Genomic DNA, 11,659 nt, shown 5'->3' on the forward strand with positions numbered 1-11,659 from the left:
AATCCCAGCACTCAGGCAGCAGAGGCAGGCAGATCTCTATGAGTCCCAGGACAGCCTGGTCTACAGAGTGAGTGCCAGGACAGCCAGGGCTGTTACACAGAGAGACACTGTCTCAAAAAGAGATGGCGTGGCAGGTCCTTTACGTGCCTGCCTGCCATGCTTGACAACCTGAGTTTGGTCCCTGGGATCCATATGGTAGAAGTTGAGACCAACTTCCATGAGCTGTCCCTCTGACCTCCGCACACGTGCTATGGCACCTGAACCACCCCACTCCAGTGAAACATCTCAGGGAAAAAAATAACCATTTTAGAACCCTAAACTCTTTGGTCTCTTCTTTCTGCCCCGGAGTCTGGTCCATGCCTCCTCTGCCATTCTTAATAACACCTCAAGGAGTCTCCCCTGCTCATTACTCATTGTCATTGTCTTTCGGAGCTCCAGCATCGCTCCAAAGACAGACCTCCGTCACAATCAGCGATCGTGATGAGCTTAGTCCAGTGATCAGCTCTCCATCTGACCTCCGGCACAGTACCGCTGCCCTCTCCTCCTTTTCCTAGCCAGGCAACAGACTCCTCCCCTCCCCCTTAAATGATTTCCCCTCCTGATCCTTCATCGTTTTTTTTTTAACCCTTTCTGTTTCTCTCTGACTCTAACCATCACAGTACTTGAGGGCTCCAGCCCTTGAGAGACCAGCTCTTCATCTTTTGAGCCGTCGCCCCTCCCTGCTCTGACCGTAAGTGTCTGTAAGTACCATCAAAACACAACCAACTCCAAAAGTCTATTACCAGCTTGGGGCATCTGCCATCTACTCCTGACCTAAGCTTGAACAAGCAGTCACTACCTACATGCAGCTATTTTACTGCCACCACCCATGAATAAACTCCTTCCCAGAGCTCTCCAAAGACAAACGGAGAAGCTGCAAAAATGGAAATGGATGGGATGGGGGTGGGGGGTGGGGGGGTGAGGAAAATACAGCAACCATATAATACTGGCTGTGATCAGTTAATTTCTTAAAGTCTACTCTTGGGCATGTGATGAGAAGAAAAGGCTCCTAACCCAATTACAATTATTCATGAGAATTTTCTTGGCCCTGCTTCTTTTGTCTGCTAGGGACTCTGAGGGAAAGGGCCCCCCCAGAGGAGGTGCAGCAGAGAGGAAGGCAGTCAGTCACTCATCTTTGCAGCAGCCCGGATTGTGACTTCCCGGATTGTGACATCCCGGATTGTGACTTCCTCCACCAACACTGAATTCATCCCATCTCGAGCCTCTCCCTTACATCATAATCGCCCCTCTCCATTCATGCCTCCTGCTCGCCACCCCCCACCCCGTGAGCTCACTAATTCACTTCTCTACAGCCTTTTCTTGCCCCTCTGCCCTGCCCGCAGCCTCTCTCCACCTGCTGTTTTATTGTTGTTGTTGTTTTGTTTTGTTTTAAATCTGTGTTCACCTTTAAAACCTGAAAGCAGCACTCTGACAGCCACGGTTATGTGGCTTGGTTCCCCCCCCCCCCTCATTCCTGCCTGAGCTGCAGTGAAGCTCTCTCCTCCTTGCTTCTATAGCAAGAGCTGGAGTACTGGGTTACCATGGCAACAGCGAATCCAACCAGGCTGGTCCCAGCGACGCTAAGAACTGCCATGGAGAGGAAGCCCGCTACAAGTCGCCCCTGAGCCTAGATGGGTCGCGTACATCGTAATTCAAGACCTAGCTGGGCAAATTCTGCCCGGAGACTGAGATTGTACCACAGGCCCACGGCTATACGCCGCGCAAGAAGACAAAGCCATCAATAGCAAGGCTTCCGCAGAGCAAGCGGAATACGTGGCATGATGAGGATTCATTAGAAAAAAATTTCAAACATTCCCTATTCTTTTTCTCTTCTCCAAGGGAGAACCTTTTGATTCTCTCGCTGAAGTCTTGATGAACTTGATAGAAAGTAAACAACAAATCCATCTGCACTGGGCTCTCCCATCTCACCTCACGGTCCCGCCCCCTCTCGCCCGTCTTCTCCCCCCCCCCCCCCCACGCCCCTTCCCTGCCCGAGCTTGGATTTGCCCTGTGTGGCCTGGGTTAAATGACGGTACTGACATGGCAGGAGCCATCTTTAAGAATGAGCTACAGTCACGCCATGTATTTCAGTCCTGGAGAGCTCTGGCTTCCCTGCAGCATGGGAATGGATCGTTAAAGTAGGGCAACAAGTGTTCAGCTGCATGACACTTTCTGGAAAATGTGAGTTGGTGAGAAAGAATTCAGGAAATACCTTTGTAGCGGGAGGCACCAGCCGCAGTGGGGGTCTGCCGCTGTTAAGCACTCTGAACAGGATTTTCGTTTACCGCAGTTTGCAACCCGAATTCTCCTCACCTGAAAGTAAAGAGGACATGGGTTCAGATGGGATCACAGCAGCACTGGGGAGGGGCCCCTACAACGCCTTAGGTGATGATGGGCCACAAAGAGTGTACTTATTAACCTGAGTCCAGAGTGGCTCTCCACAGCGAGGCATCAAGTTCTAGGATATGCTAGAATGTGGGGGAGCTTCTGAAAGTGCAGAAAGTCAGCTCCTATCCTGAACCCCCAAACTCAACCAAGAGCAGATCATCAAAAACATTTGAAAAATAACATTGCGTCCATACTTCCTCAGTGCATTTTCAGTCTCTCATTCCCTCAACAGTACATTAGGATGCTTCATACATATGATATTAACATTATTGCATTGTATTATATGCAGAAATCACAGCTAAAGATAATTTAATGCATATCGGAGGATGTATACAGGCTATGTGCAAAGTTTTTGAGGGCTTTGTAGAACCTATCCCCAGAAAAAAATCAAGAGACCATTGTACTCCCAGATTCCCCTGTGGCCAAGAGATTCTTGTGTGGGGTCCCGGAACCAGGCCACTTCATTTTCATACAGGGACAGTCAGTGTCATCAGCGGCACTATGGAAATGAGCATCTGGAAATTCGTGGTGGTTCTCTGCCCCAGAACAATCCACATGAGTCTGACAAGGGAGGCAGAAGTGAAATGGTACTAGGGTGCTTCCATCACTCCTGCGCGAGGCTAAATGACTCACACCCACTCCATTGGGGTTGCAAATGAAAGAAACAGGACAGGGCTAAGGGTGTAGTTTAGTAGTCAAGTACTTGTCTAGCATGCTCAAGGTGCTGGGTTCGATTCCTAGCACCACCAAAAAAGAGAGGGGGGGGGATTCCTAGCACGCCTTTCCCATCTGTCAGTCAACACTGCCGGACAGATCCTGGCAGCGAGCAGAGGCAGTGGCAAGCATAGAGTGCCCGGATGTTGCCTGGCATACTTTCTGAAGGCAAAATTGCACAGCAGGTAGTAAGAAAACTTGTAGAACTCATTATCCGGGAAAGCCAGGCATGCTAGGAGGTATAAGTATAGAAACGGAGAGTTCTAGAAGGAGTTTGTGGTGAAAACAGGGCATATCCTGAGGAGATCCTCCAACCCTAGGTTGACATCACGCAGGATCCCTGCGTCCTCTCTTTTTACAATCCTCCGTGCTGCTGCTGCCAGACGCAGCCAGAAGGCCACGAGCCTAAGCCAGAACGAACCAGACTGTGGATATTTATTTCCTCGTAGCTCACAAAACATCCTTCTAATTCCGAGGGATTTTATTAAGTGGTCATGTAATCTCTCTAACCTTGTTTCCTCGCCTGCAAAAACAGCACTAGGACAACCGACTTCACGGGGTTATTGCAAACGTAGTCTGAAGCGCACTAAATAATTTGTGTCGTAAGTACTAGTTATTGCTATTAAGGGAGGAAACGGTGCCGGGGTCCAGCGGACGCGAGCAGTACATTTCCTCAGCACAGGCTTATGTGAGCCTTTGAGTGTGTCTAGCACCATGCTACTGTAAAGGCCTTGAGAACAACAGATCATAGGGACCCCACTCTCGCTGAGAGCCTTCGGGGGGATTCAGGTCTCTAGAACGGTCTTTGAGAGTGACCACTTAATGTATCTAACCCCAAACATAACTCCATGTAAGCGATAAGAAACTATAATTATTACAACCGCCCTGGTCTCTAACACACTGTGGAATGCCTCCTCCTCCCCAGAATGTGTACCTGCATATGATTATGTTTAATGGGCACATATTGATGCCACCTTACAGATTTTCCATGGCTTTTTAAAAATTATGATAGCTTCCTAATGTCAAGGAAGGCCATTCCTTGCACTTGGACTCTTGGGTGGATCATATTTGCACAACCATGGTCAACTAGTAGGCTTTTGGTTTTAGTTTTTTTTGGGGGGGTGAGGGGAAGACGGGGTCTCAATATTTAGCCCAAGCTTTTATTTGTGATCCTCCTGCCTCTGCCTCCTAAATACTAGGATTACAAGATGCCCCACAATGGTTGGCTAAACAACAGGACCTCTTGCAATAATGCTAAAGTAAAGAATATAGAGACGATAGATTTTTGCACCCCCTTGAAAACTGTCTCTTAGGGCTTCTGGCTATAAGTAATTAGGGACTGGAAGCCTTTATTTTCTAAGAAGTGAAGGTCTGTGAACTAGTGGCACATGCTCGGTAGTTTTCAGCCTGCAGCATCGAGTTTCGGGATACTTTAAGTATTTTTGTTGGTAACAGTGAGAATTTCTGAGCTATTTGTGATATTTCAAAAAAACAAAATGGAAAAACATGCACAGATTAAGCCAGACTTCCAGTATCTTTGCTTTGGGAGGTTGGAATTTTATCAGCTCAGCGTGGCAGCACAGTCAGTCCTCTGGCTGGCAGTTCTGAGATGTCCTTGATAAATAAAGCCTGGGAATGGGACTGCTTACTTAATAAACACAGTTTGTTGAATAGACAGAAGTCTTTCAAATATGGGATCCCAGGGAAAAGACATAATAAAGAACATTTGAGTGTCAAAGCAAGCCCGTGCTGTGCAAGGTGAGGAAGGCTGCGGGAGGCTCACATGTGACCATCTCAATGTGGTCATTAGATCGGGCCGGCATTTCAGATGGCAAAGAGCAATGTGGACTTTCTAAGAATACTTGATACCATCGCCCCTACCCTATGACTCAGAAAGCAAGCGCACGCAGGATAGTCATTGCATTCTTCCTGAGACTGGCTGGAAGAGAGAAACTGAGAAGGAGGGGGGGCGGGGGTAAGGGCGCCGGTGACATCTATTACATAATTATCTAAGCCTCCATTACCTTCTTTATACTTAGTGTGTTCAAAGGGTCAAGGGTCAAAATGACCAGGCCACGTAGAATGATACTCTATTATTCACAAGTTTGGATCTTGGTGTCATTTTGCATGGACAGAGTTTGAATTCTTGTCCTCTTAAAAATACATACATACATATTTATATATATTATAGATACACATATTATATATGTATATACACATATTATATATGTATATACACATGTTTATACATATACATTATACACCCACTATTTACTTATTAATTTATTTTCTGGAACTACTTAACATTTCCCAGTCTTAAGACTTCTCATATATAAGTTGAGTAATAATTCCACATGCCGTTATTCTTAATTATATATATATGTGTGTGTGTGTGTGTGTGTGTGTACACAACTCAGTACATTTACAGAGAAACCCTACAAAGACCAATGATTCACATCCTGCAAGAAGTCAACAAAAATTTTTTTCATTTTCTTAAAGATGAAGAAAACGTTGAAAAGGTTTTGTTTTCATTTCAGTAAGCAGAAACAAGAAAAGCTAAAACCTCCAGATAAATAAGAGTGGGGGGGGGAGGGGTGCAGGGGAAGAGTGAGTGACATAGATTTCCTGGTTCATGAATATGTATGAGACTGTGGCCTGATATTAACCCCAAGTTCTAAAGCCAGTCCCATTGGGCATACTCATAAATGCATCTAACCATTCAATACCCACACAATAAATGTGTAAATTCAGTTACTTTGCTGATTATGTGCCCATTCGCAAACACACCCCCCTCTTCTGAAAAATCTGGCACTGGAAATATAGCCAATAATAAAATTGTCTAAATAGGTAATAATTCTTATTTAGTTACCGGTGACAGTCAGTATGGGTTTTAATTCCATGCCTGTGACCCACGGTGGGTCTTCTTGAAGCCTGCAGTGCTGTTTAAACCTGGTGGCTCAAAGTAAAAGCTTTGCCACTAGATCATGGCACCAATGAAATAATTCTTGTTCGTAAGTCAGAAGCAAAAATGGCTAGCATCTTCACCTACCTCCTTCCCGGCTGTTAGGTAGATGTAGCTATTGTTCACGGGATGAGGGACAAGCTTGTAGAACACGGGTGTTTCCTCTTTAATTTCATAGATGACCTCTGGACAGTTCGAAGTCAGATTCTCACCAAGGACGACCTTTGTGGTTTTTGGGTTTTTTTTTTTTCAAAAAAAGAAAGAAAGAGAAATATAGTATTTAGTAAGTACTGTGAATATCAGGATAGCAAGACCTATAGCTTAATTCCAAGGCCACATCATTTCCTACTCATGCACCATCTGCAAGCACCACCATCCCCCACCCCCACCCCCACCCCCCGAACTATAAAAAATCCACCACTGGAAATACAGCCGATATATGTGTGTGTGTGTGTGTGTGTGTGTGCATATACTGGTGTATGTGTGTGCATATACTGGTGTGTGTGTGTGTGTGTGTGTGTGTGTGTGTGTGTGTATGTGTGTGTGTAACTGGATGAGATATTACACATCTTAATCATCCTCTCTCATAGCTCCATCTTCAACCAGGCTGACAATACCTAGCATCTCTGTTTGGGCAAGAGGCAAAGTCACCAAAAAACTAGCAGATCACCACACTTCAAGTGTGAGGCGGTCTTCTTACACGTGAAGGCTTGTCTGCACAGTTTCTGACCAGACCTGGCTCTATCAGAAGCCACAAGTCACAGCTTCCAAGAGTGACCTTGAAACTAAAGGCAATTATCTGCTCAACATATATTTGCATGGGTTATTCTGGGGCTCCTCCGGGGTTCTACATAGTCATGCATCTTAAAGTAACCCCGACAAGCGCACAGGGATAGACAAGCATGTATGTGTTTACATATAAAATAGAAGCAGGTGTGAATCAGTATTCTGCGGCTTGGCAATCAGACACCCTGAGTGTCATTCATCTTCAGTCAACAAACATTTACTGATCACCCCTATACTGTTCGGGGTAGAGGGTGGGGGCGGGGAATAGATCCAGGAAGGAAATCCTACCCTCATGAAATGTACATAGCATTTGGGGTTGGGGAGGATGGATGGTGTCCTCATCTATAAACTTGGACTAATAACTACACACTATCGTTGAGTGTGATCAGTGAGATAAGTTCAAGAGGAAACGGAGAATGCAAGGTCATGGTAAGGCTTTTAAGGAAAGTTGACACCCACAAGAGTCATTTAGTTTCTGGATGAAACTTTTTTTTTTTTAAACTTCATTTTATGTGGATGAGTGTTTTCTACATGGATCTCTACACATCATGTACATGCCTCCTACTCACAGAGTCTAAAATTGGGCATTGGGTACCTTTAGGCTAGAGTGACAGACAGTTGTGAGCCAACATGTGGGTGCTGGGAATTGAACTCATGTCCTCTGGAAGAGTAGCCAGTGCTCTTAGCTGCTGAGGCTTCCTCTCCATCCTGAAACATGTTTGTTTGCGTTTTTTTTTTCTGTTCGTTTGCTCGTTTATTTAAAGAGTCCCCTTCAGGGCAGAGTCCCTAAAGTAGGAGGAGGCCAATGTGTGGTATGAGCAGAGCAAGGTGGAGAAGTGTGCACAGTGAAGCAATTCAACAAAGAGGCAGGGACATGTTCTTCAGCCTGTGTGGATCCTGTCTTTCACTCTGGAGGGAGAGGAGCCGCCATTGAGGACTTGGAACAGATGTGTGACAAGGCATAGAGGTAGGGCCCATGTGTACAGGTCAGATGAGCTACTACTGTCATCTTGGAGACTTGGGATGGGGACCTGGGTTGGACCTGGCTCTACTTTTAAGTGGCTGTGTCACTTTGAGCTAATACATCCTTAGTCAACGTCATGGACCACTCTTTGTCTATAACATATAACATATAGTCAATGACCAATGCATAATAACCTATGGCTAGATTCTAAGTTCCCTTCGGGCGGGGACCACGCTCTAATCATCTTCACATCTGTCCTCCCACCCGGTTCCGTGCTTTAAAAGGCAATGGCATCAACATTTTTTGTCGCTTGGAAGACATGCAGATATACTATCTAAACTCACATTTTTTTTTATTAGAAGTATTAAATTGTTTTTCTGTGTCTTGGAGGGACAAGGTAAGGGTTTGGGTATGTGAGTATGGAGGTCAAAGGGCAACTTGAAGGAGATGGTTTTCTTCTTCCTCCACCACGTGGGTGCCAGGGTTGTCATGCAAGCTCCCTTACCTCCTGAGCCGTCTCATAAGCCCAATGCTCTACCATGGGGGACATTACTCATATGGTGTATGTGTCTTGAAAAGAAAAGAAAATGACAGCCAAGATTCTTTTTGAACAAAGCTATGCCCATACATGCATTGAGCTGTGACATGCCTACCCCAGCACGCTCTCATGGCACCTTGGCAACTGCTGTTGCATTACTGGCTGTCTATCAGCTGGGCACAGGCAGCAGCTTCCTTGGACCCATCACCTCCTGGCACTACTTCTGAGTCTGGCTTTGCCCTGTAACGTCATGCCATCCTCCACTTGATCAATCCCCAGTAGATCTGGTGCAACTCATCCCAAGAGTACTCAGCAAGTTCTCTTTTAAAACAGCAGCAGTTAGGTACCACAGTGGTGGGAAAGATCTGGGGCTCGTTTGAGAAATGACCCTAGAGCCGCGCTCTGCAAGACGGTAGCAGATAACCACACAGGGCTATTTAAACTCAATGGGAAGTTCAATTTCTCACTCCTCCCAGCCATGTTTCAAGTCCTCCCTAGTCACCCACAGCTGCTGCCGCCAAACTGGCGAGTGCAGGTGCGAAATACTTCCATAGGCATGCAAAGGTCTACTGAACAAGGCTGCCCTGCAGACAAGAGCTAAGTGGCTGGAACAGAAGGGGCAGGAGGGCACTGAGGCCGTAAGGGGTCAGCTTTCCAGGATACAGGAGCGAGGTAAGTGGCTGGAACAGATAGGGCAGGAGGACACAGGGTGGTCAGCTTGCCAGGATTTGCCTAACTCACGGCTCACTCATAAGTGGCACAATGACTTAGCCCAGAATCAAACAGCTGCTGTAGTTCTGGAAAGGGGTGGTCTAGAAGGAAAGAGAGAAGGCTAGTTAAACAACGAAAAGGTTGACGGAAAGATCCTGAAGTCAGCCTCAAGAAAGGCTGCTGCTTCACCCAAGTCATCCTGTCAAACTTCCTCCCTCGGGAAAGGCCCCTGTGCCACATTTTCCAAACGTTAACCTTCAACCTGATCCAAACCAAATCTTCAGCAGCTTAGGAAGAAGCCACAGGTCAAGCTAAATGACACCGGAAGCAAACAGGCAAATCCGCCATGAAAGAAGCTATAGAACCCAGAACGCAGCTTTTTAGTAAGCCAATGGGGGGGAAGATAAAGTAAGCGAGAAAGGTGCTTCAGGCAAGCGGCAAGCAAATGTGCTCCAGACACCGGTTTGAACCAAATAGCTTTAAGTGTATTTTTAATCAATTGTGAAAGTTCAGCTATATTCAGTAGATAATCCTAAGGAATTACAGATAATTTTGTTAACTGTGATAATGACATTATAGTCACAGTTGGGAACACGATAATAATTTCTCAGAGAGGCATAATGAAATATATTGGGGGTAAATGTCATGGTGTCTGGAGTTTGCCTTACAATAAGAAGAGACATGAAATAATTTAGAAAACACCATCCCTCATCCGTGTTGGGCGAGGCGGGAGCTGCATAGCAGCTTTTTACAGGGTCTCCTGCCGTTTACTGTTGCAGGGAAGCTGAGAAGGTAGGAAGGGTGCAACACCGATCTGTTTACTTGATGCCTTGAAGACAGACACCAGCATCCTTCGATAATCCCAATTAGTCCGGGAAGCCTTTCTTTCCTACAAACACCTGGTGTCACCAGGTATGTCATGCCAAGGCTTACCAAGGATTTCCTAAACACGCCTCTTGGCACAGCCTGCTCACCATAGATGCTGGGTGGGGCAAGTGTCAGGGATGCTGGAACATCCATCGGAGGACAGTCTAGAACTAGTGACAACAATTATAAAGCATGTATTCTTGGACCCCGAAGCGTGTGTGTGTGTGTGTGTGTGTGTGTGTGTGTGTGTGTGTGTTGACATATATTCACTTGTAGCACACTGTTGTGAATGAAAGTCTGAAACTACGTAAATATCAATAACAGGGAGTTACATAAACAATAGGATTCTGTAAGCAAGAGTGTAAAGACAAACAGGATTCTGTAAACAATAGCGTAAAACTGGAGTACACTTCCACCATCAAAATAACTGGGAAGCCTTTTTATTTTCATATAGTATTTTAACATGTTATAATAAATATATATGAAATACAACTGCTTCTATGTATATACATATATATTTAATGTTATATGTTCAATAAAAATGGGAGAGAAAAACACCCCATCTTTTGTGTGTATATATGTGTGTGTGTATGTATATATGTATACATATATTTATGTATGTATACGTATATATATGTGTGTATGTATACGTGTGTGTGTGCATGCGTGTGCACTCTTGCTAGATTATTGATTGCACTAGAAACCTAAAATGGGAAGCTAGAAATAGGTGAATTTCGCTCTGTACTTCCTCTGTTCTTTGGGGTTTTAAACAATGGGCATGTATTATCTTTAAAAATAAAGACATCAGGACAGGCATGGTGAAAAAGACCATCAATTCCAATACCAGGGAGGCATGGTCAGGTAGATCTGCTGGAGGTTTGAGGCTAGCCTAGTCTACATTGGGAGTTCTAAGCCAACCAGGGCTATACAGTGAGACCATGTTCCAAAAATAATAAGTAAATAAACAAATAAATAGACTTAAATGTTTGAAAGTGAGTGAGTCAAACTGCTTTTCTTTTGGCCAGATTATACAAACAATGACCTCTACACCCTGGAGATAAAAACAATAGCAAGTTTTAATTTTCATTCCAAAGATCCCAAACACACTGCACTGAGAGTTTGGGCTGTCTGCCTGTGTGGTCCCCAGCCTCGTCTCTCTCGGTGATCAGCGCCGGCTCCTACTCACATCTCTCATTCCTCCCACACCAGGGGCAAGGGGACTTCTCGGACTTTCAACTGCAGCCTGCTTGAGGATATTCATGCAGGAAAAAAAAAAGCCATGGAGACAACAGCGAGGGAAATGTTGCTCCTTGGCCCAGTTTAGCTGAGTGGCTTCGAGGTGGGGGAAAAAAAATAGGATCAGACGAACAGTGCAGGAAGGGACCATGAGTCACGGCAACCCAAAATGGGCGGAATTTTGCATAAGAGAAATTTCATCCAATTCACACAACACGCCGCTCAGGCATGATGCACATTTTTTATTTATTGCTTCCAGCATACGGCCTTAATATAGACGTAATCCGAAGCCACACTGTGCCTCCTGTGTGTATATTTCTCGACACTCACCAGCACATAGCTTCACCTCCTCCTCGGAGGAGCTCTCCCCGACTGCCTGCCTCTCCCCTGTGTCTTTCTCCATCCCTCTTGTCTCCTCTCAACACTTGATTACTCTCTGGAATGACTTCACCAT

The 11,659-nt window shown here is 45.4% G+C and overlaps 1 protein-coding gene across 1 annotated transcript in view; it reads right to left on the bottom strand.

The window, feature by feature from the left end:
* Window positions 1-11,659, bottom strand: part of PLXNC1 (plexin C1) — a 157,050-nt gene that overhangs the window by 115,333 nt on the left and 30,058 nt on the right. Inside the window, exons 3-4 of the mRNA XM_084796334.1 lie at window positions 6,191-6,325; window positions 2,252-2,352 (exon numbers count right to left, since the gene is read on the bottom strand). Coding sequence (XP_084652460.1) covers window positions 2,252-2,352; window positions 6,191-6,325 — 236 coding nt within the window. The remainder of the gene's footprint in view (window positions 1-2,251; window positions 2,353-6,190; window positions 6,326-11,659) is intronic.

Source organism: Acomys minous (genome assembly GCF_964271855.1).
Source record: "Acomys minous genome assembly, chromosome: 9".
Lineage (NCBI taxonomy): Eukaryota > Metazoa > Chordata > Mammalia > Rodentia > Muridae > Acomys > Acomys minous.